We start from the raw sequence: 21329 nt of genomic DNA on the forward strand, positions 1-21329 counted from the left end.
ATGAGAGATTTGTAATGAAGTCCCCTCAGCCCCTTCCTTCCTACTCAAGTCCCTTCCCTGGGCAGGCCTGAGTAACACAGCCTTGGTAGTCCTTATTAGCACCAGGAGTAAGGCTTGCCTGCACCCAAGAGCCCTCCCATGGCAAACTCCAGACCCAAAAATCCAAGGCCCTGGGGCTCTGGTGGTATCTGGCAAGCAACCCAAGGTCTGGTGGCCGCAGGGTGGCTCTCCTGAGCTGGCAGCACAGCGCCCTGGCCTCCAGCCAGCAGGCCTGCTCTGGACATCTCTGCTGGCAGAAGCCTCGGGCAGCTCCTCCTGCCTGCCAGGGTGACTTCACTTTGACTTCATATCTGCAGAGTGATGCGCTCATCTCTTGCTCAGCCCTGAAGAGGGCGGGGCTCTCTGCACAGCAGGACGAAGAGATGCTGAAGAAGGGGAACTCCAGGCCTCCCACCTTCGCCCCTCCCACCCCAAGGCCCCATGGGCTTCTATTCCTCTTCACCTAGGTGGAGGCCAGACCTCAGAAGACAGGTAGGAGTGGGAGAACGATGGACTTTTCTAGAAACTTAGACTCCAACTCCAACCTTACCCCAGGACCCCGCATGTTAGGGACCCAGAGTCTCAGTCTCCCCCTTTATATAGGACTGGGTGCGTTTATGGGCATCATTTACTTGGGCAAAAACGAAGTTATTTTGGGTTCCAGCTAGTTGCTCTCCTACCCAGTCTAGTCCACACCCTAAGAGTTCTTCTGTTTGCGAAAGGAGGACTGTCACCCTCCAGGCACCCCAATAGGCGGCCAGTGCCAGGCCTCTCTGAAGGCCTGAGCCAGTTTGCGGCTCCCATTGGTCTGAGCTGTCCTGAGCAGAGAGGCGGATCCCAAAGTAGCCCCGGGCCAAGGGGACCCCGTCAGCCACGCGCCCGGCTCGCTCCAGGCGCGCGCAGAAAGCGCTCAGGCTCCCCTTCCCCGGCCCGGGCTCTCCCCCTCCTCCCACCGCGGCCCGTCCCCCTCCGAGAAATGGCGGAGGATGCGCTCCGCGGGGCCTGAGGGCGGGGTGGCGGCCGGCCCCGACCGACCCGCCGCCGCGCGCGGTCCCCTGCCCTCACCCGGCGGCCGGCGAGCACCGCGCGCAGCAACCGCGAGCCCGCGCGCACGCTGAGGACGCGGCCGGGGAAGGGGCGGGAGGCCGGCTCCCCGCACGTCGCTCCGCCCGCGCCCCGCGCCCCGCGCCCCGCGCCCCGCGCCCCGCGCCCCGCGCCCCGCGCCCCGCGCCCCGCGCCCCGCGCCCCGCGCCCCGCGCCCCGCGCCCGCCTTCTCTCTGCGCCGCGCGGGACCCGCACCGGCCGCCCCCTCCCCCACCACCCGCACCCCGGCCCCGCCCGGCCCGCACCCCGCCCGCACCCCGCCCGCACCCCGCACCCGGCCCCGCCCCCAGGCCCCCCCGCCCCGCCCCGCCCCTCCCCTCCCCGCCCCGCCCCGCCCCGCCCCTGCCCGCCGCTCCGGCGCAGCCCGCGCCCTCCGCGCCTCAGTCCCGCGCCCCGACCCCGAGGCAGGCGCTCAGCGGCGGCGAGCAGCGGGGTCCGCGCCCCGACGCTCCGCGCCCCGGTGTCCGCCGCGCCCCGGGCAGGCATGGGGCGGCCAGGCTGAGCGCCCGCCCGCCGCCGAGACCCGGCCCAGCACCGAGCCCTCCCGCCGCGGCCCCGGCGCGCACGGGCCATGGCGACGGCGACGGCGACGGCGACCGCCCGCGCCGCGGGGCTGCGGCTGCTGCTGCTGCTGCCGCTGCTCGGCCAAGGTGAGTCCTGCGGGCGGCCGGGGGCGAACTTGGCGGCGGCGGCGGGCGGCGGCGGGCGCGCTGGGAGACGCTTCCTCCGGGCGGCGGGCACCGGCCGGGGCTGAGCGCGGGGCGACGGGGGGCGGTCCCGGCGCCCGAGGCCCCGCCGCAACGGGCCGGGCTCCGTGCCCAGGGCGTGAGCCGCAGCCGCAGCCGCAGCCGCGCCGGGGAGCCCAGCGGACGGACGCCGGGGCCGCCCCCAGGTGCGGAGCCGCGTAGGAGCCGCGAAAGCCCGCGACTCGGCGCGGCCAGCTCGGTCCCTGCACGTCGTTCCGTCCTGGCGTCGACCCCGCCGCACCTCGGCGCCTGCTCCGGCTCGGCCGCGCTGCCTCCGCGGGGTGCGGGGGGACCCGCTCTTGCAGAGGAGGTCGCTCTGCCCCGGGTGCGTCTTTGCCGCCCTGGTCTTCAAAAACCCAAGAGCTCCCAGAGCCCGAGGCTGCTGGGAGGCTGCCCTCGAGGGCCCGCTCCGAGCGGCCCAGCGCAGCCCGCGTGGCCCGAGGCCAACAGGCAGCTCTACAGTCGCGCGCCAGGGCCACGGAGGGCGGCCGTCGGGGCCGGGAGTCGGCTCTGGGCCGACCTGTGCCGAGCGCTTTGGGCCACCCTGGAGCGGGGCGGGACCCTGCGCTGCCAGCGGCCGGCTCGGCGCCGGAGGCTGGGATGTGGCCTGGCGAAGGCTGCTCCCCGCGCCAGCCCGCGCTCGGGCGGCATGAAGCTTGCGGCAGCAGAGTCTCTAAGCCCCTTAAGCCCCTTGGCCATGCATTTAGGTTCCCTCGAGCCAGCCTTGACTGGATCTCCTCCTTCGGGGCTGATGTACGAACAGGGAAGGCCGCCCTCCCCCGCTGCTTACAAAGGCCTTTCTCTCCCTGTGGCCCTCAGGGACAGGGGAAGTGGTGGTCCCCTGCCTCTTGCCCCTGCTCTGGCAGACTCTGGGTTCACAGACCTGCCTCAAGGCTTCGTTTGTGTAACTGGATCCTGAGATTCCCTGGCAGATCCTGAAGCCGGAATCTGTGTTCCCAGCCCATCGTGGGGAGGACAGGGGAGAAGCCGTTCCCTTGCCTTGAGAAGGAAAGAGGGGGAGAGGGTCTGTTTCCTGTGTTAAAAGTCTGGGGTCACTGGGCTGCTGGGGGAAGACCCCTAGGAGGCTGCAGTCAGAGCAGAAGTAAACACAAATAGAAGGTTCTAAAGGTCTCTTGTAACTCTCAGTTGTAACTTTGTAGTTGTAGGTGTGTGGTCAGGTGTGAGCCGGAAGCCAGAGCTGGCTAGGCGACCTGTGCCAGCTTCTGCACCCTGCAGAGGATTTCCCTGTGCTCTTCCACAGCCATGAGCTGAGCTGGGGTGCCGGGAGGCTTTAAGGGCTAGACTGTGGGGCCCAGGCTGCCAGGGTCTGCCTGTGGCACTTGGCAGGAACACAGGTGGCTTTCTCACACCCCTGGCCCACAGAATTTGGTGGCCGAAGACAGGCTCTCTGATCCAGGGAACAGAAGCGTCCCACCCTGCCCACCCTTCCCTTGGAATCACCAAGAAACCCCCGTTGGCCGATGCTGAGAGTGGAGAAGTGGCCCTGCAGCACCCAGGAGGAGACAGCTGGGGCCCTTGGAGAGGAATATGGGCACCCTTCCCCTGAAGCCACCGTGGAGCTGATGAGGCTGGCTCTCACTGAGCTGAACCAGACCGCCCCCCGGGGCCGTGCTGCTGCTCCAGGACCCACCCAGGCTGAGAGCCGCGTGGCCTCGGGCGCCCTCTTGTGGACACAGCATCCCAGTGGCCCCGCCTTTCAGCCAAGAGATGCTCTGAGTCTCTAGGGGAGACCTTCCCCTTTGGCTGACAATTCCCCGAGGCGGGAAGCTCTCTTCTGTGCTGGGGCACTGACAGGAGGGGTGTAGGGAGGCAACCCAGATGAAGAGGCAGGGGCCTAGAAGAAGGGGCCCCGCTGCTTCAGAGCCAGCCAGAAAGGTGGGAACAGGAGAACTCACGGCAAGGCCACGGGACGTGAACAGATACCCGCAGCTTGTTCCCTCTGTGTGTGTGCACGCTGGCATAGTGCGTGAGCACATGTGCCTTTAGGAAGAGGTACCGACACAGACTCCTCTCCTACATCATGCTGTCCACGTGTGGGTGGGTTTGTGTGCACATGTGCATACACATGTACACACAGGGTTTCTCTCTCTCTCAGGGTCTCTCTCGTACACACACAGGGTCTCTCTCTTTCACTCACACACACACACACACACACACACGCAAGGTTTCTCTCTCACATACACACACAGGGTCTCTGTATCTCTCCCTGTCTCTGTCTCTCTCACACACACAAGACACACTCCTGCTCTTGCTCAAGGATCTGTGATCGTGCTGCCTGTAGACACACACACACTCCCACAGTGAGTGAGGCCTGATCACCCTCATACTCCACCTTCACCCAGGGAACCCAGCCCCTTTTCCTGCCATGTACACATATTGGGTTCCCACATATATACATAGGGACCCCTGCTCTTCACCCCCTCATACACTCAAGGACAGAGCCCATCAGCCCCAGCAATCCTAGAACCAGAGCTGGGGAACCTCCATCTAAGACCTGTTCCTAGAAGAGTTTCTGGCATTTTGCTGCTGACACAGAAACAGCCGCCCTTGGGATGTGGATGAGCAGTTTGAGTCCGAGCTCTGGGGCTCTCCCAGGCTGACACCTCACCCAGCACCATTTCCCTGACTCCTGCATTTTCCCAGCAGGCTTCACATCTCTCATCTTCCTGGCCTGGCTTCTTGGGTTCCCTTTTGCTCAGCACCTATGGTTTCAAGGAAGGACCTGCTCTCTCTCCCTACAGGCCTCTAGGACTTTCACTCCCTGGCAGCAAAGAAGGGAAGACTTGCCATGGCTTGGCACGCTCCCTCTCCAGGATGCCAGGCCCAGCCCTCTGCAGTGTGGCCTGGGTGGGCCACTCATGCCTGAACCAGCAGATGTCAGAGCAGCCCCTGCTGGGAAGGCTGCCACCTACTTCTCACTTTCTTTTGGCCCCTCTCTCTCCTTGGCCAGGGACCAGTAGAAGACAAGTCCCGCTTTACCAGCTCACCTGGGCTCTTCCCTCTTTCTCCTCCATCCTAGCCTGTGTCCCTACGAAGCCACTCTGACTTCTGGGGGCTGCTGGCATCCCATGCTGCTGCCCTGGGCCCCCAACATCTCCTAGCCTAACCAGGGACACGGTGGGCTCCTAAGTAAGGGCAGGGCCTGCAAATGGAGAACAAATGGGGAAGTTTATTGAGCCCATTGCTAAATTGCCTTTATTCTGCAGAATTGCTTTAGGGATGGCTAAGTAAATCACTGTTTCCTTGGTGGTGTGAAGAAAATGGGATGCATTCACCTAATGGGGAGCTAATGGCCTTTTAGCCAGGGGAAGAGAAAACTAATTAAAAATGATGGTAACTGTTAAAATGGAGCCTGAGGGTGCCAAGGTGACCGGAGGGCCCGGAAGCTGCCACAGCCCCCTGAGGCCTTACCCCTCTCTGTGACCTGAGAGAGGACTCCTCTGTCCTCTGGTCTTAACAGGATAAGGCTGATGTCAGCAGCAGCCACCCCAAGGGAGCTCACAGCCTGCTGGTGCTCAGCTGAGCACTGCATGTCTGCTAGCTCCCTGTAACCTCCTGGAACCCTGAGGGACATGGCCTTGGTTTCCCATTTCACAGGTGAGGAAACTGTGCCCTACATACAGCTGGGGGAGAAGACTTAGTGATTCCCCACCCCAGGCCTCTGGCTTTCAGCAGTGCCTTCTCTCTGGGCCAGTGGTGGTGGGGCCCAGGGATGGGGCTGAGAGGGATCCTGGGAAGGGAAGGTAGCCCTGAGCCGGCTCACCCACCTGCTCAGGGCTCCACCAGTCTGGCACAGCGATGGGAATGAAGTGTGGCGCTGTGCTTGAAACAGGAGCTCTTCAGGGTCATGGCTGATTTCTTAGGTCAGACCACTGCTTTAGCTGATGTTTGGGAGTCTTACGGGTTTAGAGACAGCCCCCAGGAATGGCCCTGGCATAGCCAGCCCCAGGAGAGGGACATGTGTACTCTTGTGTGGCAGGAGGAGATCTCTGTGAGGGTGTACCCTTTGCCTGGGGACCCAGCACGTGACAGAAGCTACTATGCAGTGGGGTGCTGAGCTTCACGGGGCATGGGTGCAGCTGTGTCTCCTTATCCAGGACACAGACCTCCTCCCCAGGGCTCCGGGACAGACTGGGAGAAGAATGCGCCCAATCAGGCACCCCGGAAAGAAAGCAGAGTTAGAGAGGCACCCCCGGCCCCCTAGTACTGCTTCCTTCCATCCTGTGGAAGTGGCTGCATTTCTACTGTGGAATCCCCTCCCTCTTCCTGCGGGCATAGGGGAGGACACCTCCTGATGTGAGGGTAATGCAGGGGCGCCTAACCTTGGCAGCACTCAGCTCAGGTCCCCATGTCCTCTTCCTTCTCCCCATGTCCTCCCCTTCCTATGTCTGCCTCCTCCTCATGTCTTTCTCCTCCTCCCATGTCCTCTTCTTCCTCCCCACGTCCTCCTCTCCGTGTTCTCCTCCTCCTGCCTGTGTTTTCCTGTTCCCCATGCCCTCTTCTTCCCAGTGTCCTCCTCCTCATACCCTCCTCTCCATGCCCTCCTCTCTATGTCCTCCTCCTCCCTGTGTCCTCTTCCTCCTCCTGCCTGTGCTTTCCTATTCCCCATGTCCTTCTCCCCCTCCCCGTGTCCTCCTTCTCCTCATTTCTGCAATTGTTTCTCTGAATGAGTGATTTAATAATAACAATAACAGTAATAGTGATCCACAAACACTCCCAGAGGGACCATCTGCTGCCTAGAGAGCTTCTCCAGGGCAGGGGATGCCTTCGGGGAGACAACATAAGGGCCTTTGACCTCAGAGCTGTCACTGTTGGCAGGGGGGGGGGGGTAGGCAGTAAAGGAAGCACTAAGCCATCACTTCTCTCGAATACATGTGTGTGATTTCAGAGGAGGTGCTCAGCAGGAAGCAGGCTAAGGGGCAGGGTAGGAAAGGGCCGTGGGCAGCCAGGCAGGCAGGTGACTATCCTGATTGTGGACTGCAATGTGGTAATGACAGCAGGGGTCATCCAGTCCCCCTGCCCATCTCCCTTCCATGCAGGGGGACTGGATGACCGCCTGAGGAGGTGCAGAAAGTGGCCCTCTGCTGGCCTGGGGAGGGTGATCCTGGGAGGCTTGAAGAGGTGGGAATGCCCAGGAGGCCTCCTAGAGCCCACCTGGCTTTCCCTTCACCACCCCAGAGTGGCAGTTCAGGCCTGGTGTTGGGGGTTTAAGGGAGGCTGTGACTTTGGAGGCAGGGCTCTCTACCTCACCTCGGAAGACCTTAGCAGGTTTTTTCTTTGAGCCGAAGGTCCAAGACACTTGGGAGCCCATGTAGACTGGGCCTTCTTGTCCTCCCTCCCCATCCGTCTTTCTATTGTCCACCTTTCCTAAACTCTGGGAGCAAACCTGGGCTTCCGTCCATCTCAGGCTTCAAAGCTGTGTGGTTGTAGGAGCCTCTGGGACCTCCCTTTGTCCCAGAGGCTGGAGCTGTGAAGCCAGTGGGCTCCTGCACCATCTTCTCCGAGACTCTGGGCAAGGATCAGGTGGGAAAAGAGGAGGCAGCAATGTAGTGTTGTTCCCTCAGCCCCCTGCCCCGGGAGCTGATCCGCCTAGAAAACACAGTCATGGGGTAGATGACGCCAACAGGACCTTGAGATTGGCAGTTCAGGTACCACCTGGGCCCCCAAGGAGAGCAGGTGGCCAGTCCTGAGCAAACACCTCTGTTTGCTTTTGCCTTGTGAGTGGCTCCACAGAGTACAGCAGCCTGGGTACCACCACAGAAAAGTCACCTGTGCACCTGTGGGCTGGCTGGTTCTGGTTGTCCATAACAATATCGAAGCCCAGAGTGGCCAAGGCTGGGGTTCTGTGACAGGCAGGGCCCAGTTCCAGGCCTAGCTCAGGGAAGATGCCTGTGCCCCTGGAGGCGCAGGTCCTGGGGCCCCAGTCCCCCTCCCAGGTTCAGGCACTGGCAGTTGTACCTCATTGCCATCTTGGACCTTTGCTCCTCTGTGACAGGGATGCTGATGGGTTCCTCAGGGTCCAGGGCTCTAAGCAGTGCTAAGAAGGCAGGATGGCGCAGCGGGAGGATGCAGGGAGTTGAAGTTCTGAGCCCTGCTCCGAGCAACCGGCCAGACCTGATCACTGATTGGAGAAAGGGCTCTGCTGCTAAAATAAATCAGAAGGCCCCCAGCAAGATACTGCCCATCAAAGCTGGTTTGGTGCCACCCCCACCCCCCATAGATGTCTATTTACCAGCAAATCCCAGTGATTCTCACTCTTCTAGAAAGGGGAAAAGAAAAAAAATGCAACTTCCTAAAATTTAATTAACGGCCTTGACAATGCTGGGGAAAATGTGCATTCTATGTGCCGGGACCCAAAGGTGGGGTGTGTGGGGGGAGTTAAATTGGAGGTGTACAGAGTGATGGCAGGCATCTAGAGAGTCTAGTGAGTTTTTTCTTTAAATTTCTCTTGCCAGTGAAACAAGCAAAGACAGAAGCAGTGAAATGCTGAAAGGCAGGCCTGGGGCTTGTCCTGGGTGTGTGCAGGTGGTTTTCTCCTTGCCTGCTCCCCATGCTGCCCCTCCGATACTGGCTGTGGGGCATCTACTGCTCTCTGTCCTTTCTGGGGAGGAGAGAGGGTGGAGGCAGGGGGCAGGGCTCTGTTCCAGCAGCCACTTAGCCCTAGAGTAGCTGGCAGCAGGGTTAATGTGCACTTAGCACGGGGGGGGGGGGGCGGGGGTGCTTTGCCACTGGAGGGTTTGAGCTTTGTCATGTCGGCAATCCGCAGGGTGGTCTTCACAGGACATTCATCCAGCAGGACCACAGACATGACTCCACAGAACCTTGAACGGTCTTGAGTGAGAAGCCATTGAAATATTCTTTGCTTCTCAGCTTCCCACCCACCCGAATCTTTGAGGGCAGGTGAGATTGTACTTTGTAACAGAGACCCCCCCCGCCCCCCGTCTTAGTGACTCTCCTGCTTGCGGTGCGGTGCCCCTCTAGCTGCTCCAGGCCAGCCATGTGCTCAGGGAGGGGCACTCTGCCCATGTTCTGTGGCTTGGAGTCCCATCACATGGCCCTTCTCTCCTCAAGAGAGGCCCAGGGTACAAAGGAGAGCCTGGGGAGTGGGAATGCACACCCTGGGGCTCCTGCATGCACTCTTGGGGGCCCCCTTCTCTAGACTCGCACCCCTGAGCCCCACCACCTCCATGTCAGCTCCACTGGTCAGCACAGCCAGCGCCTGTGTTGGGCCCGGGGACTAGGATGGGATGGGAGGCAGATGATTGCAGTTTGCTTTTTTTGGTGAGGTAAGATTCACATAACATGAAATCAACCATTGTAAGTGAACAATTCAGTGGCATTTATTAGTATATTCACAGTGTTGTCTAGATGTCACTTCTATGTAGTTCCACCACATTTTCATCACCACAAAGGAAACTCCGAAGCCACTAGGCATTGCCCCCTAGGCCCCCGCCCCCTGCCAGCCCATGGTAACCACTGCTCCGTGTCCTGTCTCTATGGGCTTCTCTGCTTTGGATATTTCATGTAAATGGACCTTTGTGTCTCTGGCATCTTTCTCTTAGCATCATATTTTCAAAGTACTTATACACTGTGGCATGTATCAGTATTTTATTTCCTTGTAAGGGTAACATTCCCTTGGATGTAAATACCACATTTATTTATCCATTCACCTACTGTTGGATATTTGGGTTGTTTCCACCTTTTAGCATGGTGAATAATGCTGCTGTGAACATTCGTGTACAGATATCTGTTTGCGTCCCTGGTTTCAGTTCTCTTAGGTATGTACTTAAGAGTGAAACTGCTGGGCCATATGGTGATTCTGTTTTATTTTTTGAGGAATTGCCAAATTGTTTTCCACAGCAGCTGCACCATCTTACATTCTCACCAGCAGTGTGTCAGAGTTCTGATTTTTGTCACATCCTCAACAACACTTGCTATTTTCTGGATTTTTGTTTTGTTTTGTTTTAATTATAGCCAGCATACTGGGTGCAGTGTATCTCATTGTACTTTTGATTTCCATTTTTCTAATGATTAGTGATGTTGAACATCTTTCACATGCTCATTGGCCATTTGCATCTTCTTTGAAGAAATACTATTCAGGCCATTTGCCCGTGTTTTAATTGGGTGAGGGTTCTTTAGGTTATTGGGTTTACCTTGCTTTATCAAACCTCCACCGGGTATTCCTGAGAAGCCCTTTTGTGTCATTAGCATTTCACTGTGTCAGTAGCATTTCTGTCACTGAGAGCCCTAGATCCCTTTTGAGGACCTGGGTTCACCTGATGTTTGGGGCAGGGGAGGGAGGTTGCTGCTGAGTCACCATAACCCCACTGGGACCCTGAGGACATTCTCAGAAGACCTGGACCCTGAGACACATTAAGCTCGAATGCCCCAGAAACAATGGCATCACAATTTGTGTGTAAGATGCCCCAGCCCAGGGATCACCCTGTGAAAGACCAGGGAAAGGAGGGGTGCCGGGAATCAGCAACCCACCCAGCCCACCTGACAAGGCAGGACTCAGCAGGGGAACTCAGGGCTGCCCTGTCTTGCTACACCTCAATCTTGACTCTAAAAATAACCAGACAGATCCGGTGTAAGTTGATTATCATAATTGTAGCTGTGTGATATCATGCTGCTGGTCTCTAGAAGCCATTTTCCTGGGACAGCAGTGTGTTCTGGGACATTTGCTCCCCCTTGCACCCACAAGCTACAGGAGTGTTTGGCAGTGGCACAGAGGTAGGCCTTGGCTGAGGAGTAACTGGAAGGCTTAGTGGGCTCCAGGCAGATGCACCTTCAGAGTGGGAGAGGAAGAATGGAGGAGGGAGAACAGAGAACTGCTTCTGTCTGCAGGTGCTCTGTACCTGGCCTGTCCCAACCACGCTTCCAAGGAGAGGTTCCTGTCCTGGTTCACAGCTGGGAATGGACCTGGAAAGGCTGCATGCCAAGCTGGACACACAGAGAGGCCTAGTGAAGGGGTATGGGCTTGGGCCCAGCTCTGCCCTTGTCTTTCTGCTTCCATGTGTTGCACTAAAATCTCTCTCTTGGATCTAGGCTCATGTCTTTTTGCCTTATCATTGGTGGTCTAGGAAGACAATTGTGATTCTAATCCTATTCTATCCCATGGCCCAGCCCCCTTCCCCTGCACAGAGACCACCTAGGTCAAAGCCCACCCCAGTTTCTATCATGCCCACCATCCTGCCACTTGTCCCTGGTCAGGAAGTTCATTCTATAAATTCTATCACATAGACTCATATGGGAATCACAATGAAAAGGAGCCTCAGCATCAGATGCAACCTTGTCCTTATATAGATAGGGAAACCATATAGATGGGGAAAGCCCTAGGTGGGCAGTGGACCCTTAGGACCTGCCGACTTCTCTGGCCCCAGGTCCATGCTATGTTGGAACCTGCCCCTCTCAGAGGCTTCCCCAGCTCTCTTCCTTATACCCTCCCAGCAGAGCAGACTCTTGGGCCTTCTTTGAGGCCTCTCACATCCCCAGAGAGAACCCAGCTTCTGCTCCAGGGATTGTGGTGGCCCTGTCGGGGCAGTGGGGGTGGGGGAGTGGGGTCTCACCTGCTATTCACTCTGACTGCCCCTGTCCTGGCTTATAGTGGGGAATAGGGAGAGGAGGGAGGAGCAGGTCCAAAGCTGCAGGGAGGGAGTAAGGGGGAGCTCCCGGTGGAAGTACTGTGACATCCCAAACCTGCCTCACGTAGGAAGGAGTGTGTATTGGGGGCAAGAGGCCAGGCCTGTTCCTTGAATCCCTGAGAAAAGGGCCTTCCTTGGAGAGGGCCCTTTCTAGTTCTCTCAGACTTGACAAGGAAGCACATCCAGACCATAGGGTGGCCTTCCAGCTCCCATCGAGTTATAGCAGTCTCAGTAGGCCCTGATCTGACCAACACGCTATTGCTGGCTTGTGCAGATGCTTTGGTCCCAGTCAGCCTGTATAGGTACTACCTTCCCAAGGGCTGCCCTGACCACCCCCCAGGAGATAGGAGTCATGGGTCACCATGCATATGCAGAAACTAGACTTTGCTGATTCCACCTTTTCAAGTATTTGGTGAAAACAGTACCCAGTGGGATGGAGGGAAGGATTCCTCGAGGCTCAATTCTGTATCCAGCAGGACATGTCAGGCCCCTAGCATCGTTGGGCAGCTGCCAAGTGCCCCCTCTGAGGCCACAACCATTACTGTGTCTGTCCTTGTCAGAGAGATAATACCTGAGCAGACTCACCATCACACTTACCTGAGCTTCACCCCATTTCATTGAAATGTTAACATATTTACACCAGGTAACTTCTAGGGCACCTGCTTTTTAGAAGAGGCTAAGGGAGGTATGGATGGTTATTTATGATGGCATTTTCTAGCTGGTCTGGAAGCAGGTGGGTTGGTGTCCCAGGTCCTAGTGCCCTGGCTTCTCTGCACGTGTGTGCGCACATACAGCCGTCACTGAGCAGAAGGGCTTGGCGGCCACGCATACCACCCAAGGCAGGACCCTTAGCTTAAGTCTTGGCTTACCGTCTGAATGGCCTTGGGCATGGTACTTAGTCTCTCTCTGCCTCAGTTTCCCCCTCTGCAAGACAAGCATCATAATCATCCCTACTTCTGGCAGTTGTGTTAATTAAATGGAACAATGCACGGAAAGTACTTTAGAACAGAGTCTCTCGCCAAAAGTGTACTGTAGAATTCTTGCTAGTTAATGTTGCACAAAGAGTGCTGGGGGGAAGACAAAAATGAGCAGGACCATCTCTGTTCAGGAACTCAGGGTAGGTGGGGTGACACATTTGTTTAGATCTAAGTCACTGTGCCCTTCTGGGAGCATGAGGGACAGTTCCCCAAGCAGAGGCACCAGAGTCAAAGCTGGTGATGTCCTGGCCAGTCACCCCCAGGCGAGGGCCAGCACACCCGGAGTCAGCTGGGGCCTCAGGGCAGGAGAGTCCAGGAGCCAAGCGGGCCTGGTGACCCACACACAGTCATCAGCAGGCCACTTGGGTGGCCAGTCTTTTTCCATCCAGGCCTTGCCCCGGGTAAGAAATTAATTGCAACCTAATTGGCAGTTTCCTTTGCATAGAAGCCGGAAGGAACTGCCAGTGAGGCTGGTGATTAACTCAGCAGCAGCTGGAAAATCACATTTGGGCAGGAGCGTCCATCATCTCAGTGAGGCTACTGCAGCTGGCCTGGACTGGTGTGGAAGTGTGGGCAGTGGTTGCGGGTGCATGCGGAATACAGCCTGGGGCCCAGGCCCCTCAGAGCAGAAAGCAGGGGCCTGTGTGCAAAGAGTGCATCTGGACTACTGGCTCCCATGCTACCCAGGCTGTAGACCTCAGTCATTGGCCTCATTCCCCCAAACTTCAACCATGCCCAGACCCCTTCCCCACTTTTGGCAGAGGTCTACGTAGGCGATACAAGCAGTGTCAGGAGACCTGGGCCCTGACTGCACTTCCACCCGAGTGTGAGAGATGAACCTCAGCTTCTCTTTCCCGTCGTTGAATGGGGGGAGTAACGTTCCTGGCCAAGGACAAGAGCTCTGGCGAGGTGTGCAAGGAAGAGCTTTTCACAAAGGTAGTGGGGTGTGCCTGTGTGTGCAGAGTGGCATCTCTGAGGCAAGGGCTGGCTTCCAGGTCTCTCTTCCTCCATCCAGCTGCTCACCCAGGCTACCAGCCACCTTTTACAGTCAGGGCCCAACAGGACAAGTGTCCGGGGAGATAGTTCACCCCACATTGGGCTCCCTGCCCTTCCCTGCCATGAACCACACAGTGAGGACTGAGGCAGGAGGGAGGGATGTGGTGGGCCTTGAGAGCTGTGTGTGCCCCTGGCCAGGCAGGCAGGAGCCCTGGGGTCTGTGCCAGAGAGAACCTTTGGGAACAGAGCCCCAGAGCTCATCATGGGAAACTCAGGCACCCAGTATGTGCCGGGATGCCCACCTGCTCCTCCTTGTGTGATGGCCTATCCAGTTTGCCCTTGCTGTGTGCCCAGCCCACACCAGGATGGCCACCCAACCTTGTGGCCATGGTGGCACAGGCTTCCCACTGCATGCTGCTGGCAGCATTTTGGGAATGAGTGGAAGACTGGAACTGAAGCTGCACTGCTGTAATGGTGACTGATGTCCTTGTTGGGACATTAAAATAATTAAGTAATTAAGATGATTAATTTTATGTGTATTTTACCACAATTAATTGTAAAAACTGGGATTCCCTTGTATGCTTCCCAAACCTGTTATTTATAAATTTGATTTGCAAATTTGATCTGTACATTATAATCCTTTGTAAAAGCAGAACCTCCTACTGAGACAAAGCATAGAGATTGCAGAGTGAGCCCACATGCGTGTGTGTGTGTAAGTGAGCACACACATTCTGTCCACCATCTCCAGTTGGCAGTGTTCCTCAGTCACCAGTAAGTCATTTCCTGAGCAGGCATCAGAGGTTTTGTTGTCAGCCTGGTGGCTGTTTGCTCAGCACCCACCACTGGCCCCACCAAGATGGCTAGTGCACTAGAGGGCACCACATGCCCCTTATGAGTCTTATGAGCATAGGAGGAGCATCCAGGTGGCTCTTCCAGCTCATCCTGCTGCTGACTCTGCACCTGTGGCTCCCAGTGCCCATCAGACCCAGCCAGGGTATCTTAGCTACACCCTCTCCGTCTTCCCAAATTTGTACCATTTCCCAAAAGTCCCCAGATTCCTCTCCCTTTGTGAAACCATGTATTTATTGGTTTGCTCCTTCATTATTGCCTTCACTGGTTCACTCATTTGTCTGTTCTTTCAGCTCATATATAGTGAATTGGCTGATATACCTAGAAGGCGGGTGCTCGAGAGAGTGGGGAGGAGGTGAGTTGGGGGGAGGACAGTTGGGGCCTCATCCCTGGTAAGAAACTCTGTTTTATTCTACAAGCTATGGGCAGTTAATACAGGGCTTCAAGCAGAGAGTAACATGATCCGACTGACCCTGGTTACTCTGTACAGGTGGCCTTGGGTTAAGAGTGGGCTCAGGAAGGCCCCTTGAGCAGTGTGGCATCATCCACTTGAGGGAGGTGTGGGAGCATGGCAGCTTGCACTGGGGATGGCAGAGGGCAGTCTGTGGGCTGGTGGGAGGGGTGGGAGATGGGAGAGCTCCAGGTGAGAGTTAGGTGGGTAGTGTCCTGACTGGGGTGGGAAGATGGGAGGAGCAGGTGGGGATGGGTGGGAGGGGGAATCTGGGTCCTCCTCTAAGTGGACTAAGACAGGAGAGGCTGCAGAAAGCCATGGAGATTTACACCTAGCACTGGGAAAGCAGTCAGGGCTGGAGAACGGGGCAGTCATCAGCACAGAGGCTCATGAACACGGACCATGAATGCTCTGGGACGGGCTGCCGTTTACCAGGAGAGAACAGGAGAAAGAACAAGGAGCTTCCGACATCCAGAGGGTTGACAAGGGGGAGGAAACAAGCACAGGAGGCTGGCAGGCTGGCTTATTGTAGTACCACTGGAGAGAACACCAAAGGCAGCAGGTCCTAGAAGCAGCCAGAGAGAAGAGAGAATACCAAGTAGAACATGCAAGTAGAACGAGCACAGAGTTCTCAGAAGCAGCAACAAAAGCCAAAAAAAAAAAAAAAAAAAAAAAAAAAAAAAAGTCCTTTGAAGGAATGAGAGATAATAACTTTCCTACAGAATTCTCTACACAGCTAAAGTACCTTCCATGAATGAGGTAGATTTAAAAAAAATTTTTTTTTAAGAAAAGGCAAGAGAAACCCAAGCCCCAAGTTCATGTTCAAAATGAGTAGGGTGAGGTGGAAGGTGGGGACCCAGGAGAGGCAGCAGTGTTGCTAAGTGTCCGGTAAAGTTGGCTGTGGGTTCATGGATGTTTGCTGTGGGATTTGCTTTCACTGTAAATGTTCTGCATGATGCATTTATGTGTATCAAACGTTCCACTAGAATAAAGAGGAAACATGGGGCACCTGGGTGGCTTAGCTTAAGTGGTTGAGCTCAGCCACAGCCACGGAAGGTTGACCTTCCGCTCAGGTCACAATCCCAAAGCCCAGGGATCATGCCCCGTATCGAGCTTCCTGCTCAGCAAGGAGCCTGCTTCTTCCTCTGCCCTTCACCTTGCTCTTGTGCTCTCTTACACTCTCTCAAATAAATAAATAAAATCTTTAAAAAAAAAAGACAGAAAATGTGAATGTGATTGAAGGGGCCGTGGTGTGGACAGGCCACATCCTGAGAGGGTACTAGTGCTCAGCACTGGGGCTGGGTCTGAAGGGACTCGCACAGGGACAGCTGGCCTGTAAAGGGAGGGGCTGCCCCTGGGGAGAACCTGGAGGGGTCTGTTTCCCATTCCTAGCGAAGATGATGGCATTAGGAAATCGTCTGTTAAGGAGATTCTGCTGGGTTATAATAAAACTGTCATCTACACGATCTGGTGCTCATCAAAGGCAGGAGCCAGGGCTGTCCAGCCAGTGGATTCTGCAGGAGAGGCCTGCCCTGCACACAGATGTAGGCACTGCACTAACCCCACCCAGTTCTAAGAGCACACCATTACTGTACTTTTCTTTCTTAGGAGTCCTGAATTCCAGTTTCCATACTACCATCCTGGATCATTTTTAGTTGTTGGGGGCTCTCTGCCTTTCCCTGGCAGGGTGACTGCGTGCCCCAGTGAGTGATCACCAGTGCTCATAGCAGCTGGGAAGACAGGCCTGAGCTGGGGTGAGAGACCAGGAGCACCTGTCCAGGAAGCACATGCCCGGATCTGGACTGTCGTGGTCAGAGGGCAGCGCATGTACCACGGAAGGTGGCAGCAAAAGCAGAGGCTCCTCAGGCGAGCTGTGTGTGGCCCCAGTAGCTGGCCAGGACCATGGAGAGCTGGCAAAGATGAGCCCACAGTCAGGACTAGGCTTTGCTATACTACTCTACACTAAGTGAGCCAAAGGATGTGTGTGTTGAATTTGTAACCATGTGTGTGTGAGAATGTGTGTATGAGAGATGTGTGTATCAGTGTCAGCTCACCAAGGTTGCAGCATTCACTCAGCAAGTGAAACAGGAGAGGTTAACAAAACTTTCTAAGCTGTGTTGAGAGAATAAGAGTAGGTGTAGGAGAGCTCTGTGGGCCACCTCAGGCTGAGGGCACCCAGGGAAGGTGGGTGATCCCACCCCGGCTGGGATCAGAGCCTGCTGGCAGAGCTGGGTAGCCACTTACTGCTCATGGAGAAGTTAGCTGGGTTGCTTGGGCCAGAGGCTGGCCTGCAGCCTCAGGGCGGGCTGGAGACAACCCTCCAGGGCACAGGGGAGCCAAGGCTGTGGATGGGTACTCAGGAGTGTTTGTGGGAAGATGATCACCAGACTCAGGTGTGGGCTGTGCAGGCACCAAGGGACCGTGTGCTTTGGGCGGGTGAACGGGGTGGAGCACACGGAATGTCCCTACACCTCTCTGATGCTGGCTCTCCCTAGGCAGCAGGAGCCAGAAAAAGCAAGGTAAAACAGCCAGAAGCAGGAGCACAGCCCTTGACCATCTGCAGTGTCCTCAGCATCCTGCTCACTGCAAAGGGAGGTGCTCAGAGTCTAGCGTGGGCATGAGGATGTGTGTGCAAGCGCATGTGCCCTTGTGAAGTGTTGAATGAAAGAGAGGGAGGGAAGGGGGTGTGGGCCTGCTTCCATTTGTACCCAAATACAAATAATTTAAATCTGCAAACCAAATGGGGAGCATTGCAAACTACCTTTCCAGGCTACAAAATGGTACAAGGTAAAGGCACACCATGGCTGGGGCTGTACTAAATGTAGCCATCGGAACCCACCTGGCAGACACTGTGGTGGGTTTGCTTGTGAAGGAGATGTCGGGGGAGGGGGGAGAAGAGGGCCTGGTCAGAGCAGGATAGCACTTGGTCCCTGCTGAATGTGATTTCCACACCTTTTCCCTGTCAGGGTCGGGCAGAGTGGGAGCCGATGGGGTCTCTCTGAACGTGAGCAGTGATGTGAGCCTTGGGCAGGTGTGCCATGAGCGGCATGGGACCCATCATCCTGTGTGAGGAAGGGCCAGCTCCTCACCCCTCAGCATAGTGCTGTGCAGCAGGGGCCACCTGAGCAGCCAGAACCATGGGCTGCAGTATTCAGGCAGAAACGTTAGATGAGGTATGAGGGAGGATCCTGGCACCACGTGGCATTCAGGGATGAAAGGTATGGGTAGGGAAGGCCTTGCAAATCTTGCTGTGTTGACCTACCCAAAGGGCCAGAGAGGCAGTTCTCAGCAGAGGCAGGTCTGAGCCCACAGGCGAGGCAGCCCTTCCTGGCAGAAAGGGCCAGCAGCAAGCCTCCTGGTGGGCTGACTGACTCCAGTGTCTGATGCCCACTGCCACTTTGTTAGCCATTGTACCAAACCCCGAGATTCTTACCTCCCAGCCACAGTGTTCCAAACTGTGAAATGGGGTAGTAAAGGGATCTACACACAGCAGCTGTGAATCTGAAGTATGAGTTCTGTGGAGTACATACCTATGCAAAGGTGAGGCCTGCTTGTACCTGCCCTGTCTGCTCCTCTCCCAGCATGCCCTTCTCTGATTTGCAGCTGGAGAAACTGAGACACAGTGGAGGCTGGCACACTGTGAAAATGAACACCAGTGGCCCATCCCAGGCTCTCCTCATCCACTTGCCAGGAGTGGCTGCATCATTCATGGGGCCCAGTGTAGAATGAAGATCCAGACCCTTTGTTCTAGAATTGTGACGAATTTCAAAACAGTGACATCAGGGCATTAATCCCTTTGGGCCTGCCCAGGCTGTGCCCACCTGAAGCCGGCCCTGCACCCTCCTCCTCAGTTTCCTGCCTTGGACCATGTGTTTTTCCATCTAGAAGTGTCTGTGACATACCGGAGCATTAAGGGAGCTATACCCAGCTACAGGGACCACCTGGGAGGTATTTTAAGTGCATGTAAGTCTGTTTCTGCTCACAATCATTGCCCGACCCACAAACCCCTTTTGGCAGCAATCGCCTGGGCCCCACATGGATCCTGTAGGGCTGGGCTCTGTGAGAGAGAGCAAGCAGGGCCCATTCTCTCCTGGACATGTGGTCTGCATGGGTGGAACTGTACCAGCTTGGGGGTGGGGAGCTCTGGGAGCTGGGATCTCCTGCCTCCTAGCCCCTGTACCACTGTACAGTCAAAGAGGCTCCCCCAGAAGGGAGCCCTGTTCTGGGGCTGCTCCTATCTACCCAGCAGGGTAGGACACTCTGGGTAGAGTATCCCCCTGACCAGACCTGTCTGCTGTCCTCCAGCCCCCAGGTGTCACCAGAGCCACCTGAGAAACCCTCCCCACAGTGGCTCCAAGAACAGCCAAGTTTTACTCAGTTCTATTCTGCTGACCAGGGCCAGGAATGTGTGTCCTGAGAGAAGGTGCTGGCAGAGACTGTGTTGCCTCCTCAAGATGTAAGCTCTGTGGATATGCAGAGTCCCCTCGCTGGTCCTCTGGGGGCAAGAGCACAGACCTCACCTCTCTCCCTGGACCAGTCAGGCACACTAAGACACAGGCTCTGGAAGACACAGGCTGCCTGGTCTATGTCCAGTCTTATGGACTGGTAGCACTCCTTGCAGCGCTGGGAATTGAGGCACAATGGCAGCATCTCGGATCATTAAGGGTTGGTTCGTGCCCTTCTGCCAGGGTAGGGGCAGCATTTGTCTGGGCTGACCTCCCTCCTTACCTGGTATTGACCTAGTATTGGTGTCACAAGTCCAGGCTGCCCCTGGCCACCACCCCGTAAGACCACTGGGAGTCAGTCTTTCCTCCTTTTTGTGCCCAGAAATGCCAAGCTGCCCAGAGAGTTGGTGGGTCATTAGGACTGTCTTCCCCTCGAGTTGATATTCTTGACTTGCAGTAAGGCTTAATCACCGCTCAAGGCTTTATAGGGGAGTAAAGCCTGTCCCAGCAGGCAGGGCTACCTCAGTGGGGGCCCAGGCATGGTCAGCTGGGGATCAAGAGCATGGCCGCTGTGGGGGCCCAGGGAGCTGAGTGCGCTGGTGAAGGATGTGCCTCTTTGAAAAGACTGCATTACAAATTCCAGTTCTCTTGCTGTCTTATGTGCATACCCTTGAGCAAATAAACTTTCTTTCTGCCTCATTGTCTGTGTTTGCGAAGCAGTGGTCCTGACACTGTCTGTCTGGAGCTGTGGAGAGATGGAAGGTCAACATGTATGCATGGAGGATTAGCCTTGTCCTGTGTTGCCTCCCAGAGCCATCCAGCCAGGTTGTGCTCAGCCTACACTCCACCTTTGAGAGGCAGCAGCAGCCTGCAGGGGGCCAGCATCTTCAGAAGGTTGTGGGGGGAAGAGAGTCATTCTTTCTGTCCGTGGGGCAGTGAATATCACCTTCCCTAACACCCCCTGCCCCAGCCCTCACTTTGAGCTCCTGCTGGATGCTCTGACTTGTGGAACCTTCATGGAATGTTGGATGGCAAGGAAGCCTAGCTGGCTGCTGCTCATGATCCAGTCCCCTGTTGTGGAGCAGCAGTGCTGTGCGTGGCTCTGATTCCCCTTCTGAACCTGCCTTCCAGGACTTGGCCATGCTGGAATGCTGCCATGGGTTGGGAGCCCCTATAATATCAGAGAGACTGGATGGCCCCGCTGAGGAGCACAAGCCAGGAGTCACCCTGCTAGGCAGCACAGAGCAGGCTCTGGCACACTCCTGGTGGGAAGTGGCTGCCAAGCCCCATCTGGGACTCCTCTACCACTGTCCCCTCCCTGTGGGTGGCTCCTCACACACAGGGAGCATTTCTGTCTTTGTCTGAGCCATGACTTGATGAGTCAGTAGGGTCCCCTTTAGGGCTCCACTCTGTGAGGTGTGTGAATGCCTCTCATGGAACATGCAAGCCTCTGGGAAGGATCCTACCTGTGCAGGGACCCTCCAAGGACCTATCAGCCATGGCCCATCACTCAGCTCAGCCTTGTGCTCGTGTCTTCAGCTGCCCTTCAGCAGGAGCAGCAAGAAGCCAGCAGCCATTACAGCTCTCTGAGCTGCCCTCCTGTCCCTGTTATCTGGCAGCCACTGAATCCCAAGGAGGTCAGCCCTGAGTGCATCTGAGAACCTGTGTCCTCTTGGCCAGTGGGGAGGATGTGGGGAGATTCAGGTGGCATTCAAGCTAGCTCCTGCCCATAGTGTCTGCTGGTGAGACCCCAGGGTGGGGGAAGCATGGTCTCAGCACTCCCTCCCCAGTGTGACTTCATGGCGCTCCATAAGTTGCCTCCCCCTTGAATGGCAGCCAATGTGACACTTTGGAGTAGATCCTCCCCCCAAGAAACCTTAGCTCAGAGCACAGGGCAGGCTCCTTGGAGGGCCTCTCTGAACTGCACCCACAGGGACCAAGTAATTCTAGGTCCCACTCCAAGAAGACCTCTCCTAGAGAAGGGCTTTCCAAAGGTCTGAAAGGCCACTCTATGAATGTTGTCGTGCCTCCACCCCACTTCTCTCCATCTCTGTGGT

General features: G+C 56.5%; 1 protein-coding gene across 6 annotated transcripts in view; it reads left to right on the top strand.

The window, feature by feature from the left end:
• Positions 1 to 417: 417 nt before the first annotated feature.
• Positions 418 to 21329, top strand: part of RET (ret proto-oncogene) — a 51246-nt gene continuing 30334 nt past the window's right edge. For 4 of the 6 annotated variants that reach the window (XM_077878465.1, XM_077878466.1, XM_077878471.1 and 1 more), the window contains exon 1: positions 1683 to 1793. In XM_077878465.1, the coding sequence (XP_077734591.1) occupies positions 1715 to 1793 (79 nt within the window). In that variant the 5' untranslated portion in view covers positions 1683 to 1714. Of the gene's footprint in view, positions 532 to 1682; positions 1794 to 18772; positions 18791 to 21329 lie in introns of those variants that run through there. The other 2 variants (XM_077878469.1, XM_077878470.1) reach the window with 2 other exon arrangements.

This window comes from Canis aureus, chromosome 29 (assembly GCF_053574225.1).
Source record: "Canis aureus isolate CA01 chromosome 29, VMU_Caureus_v.1.0, whole genome shotgun sequence".
Classification (NCBI taxonomy): domain Eukaryota; kingdom Metazoa; phylum Chordata; class Mammalia; order Carnivora; family Canidae; genus Canis; species Canis aureus.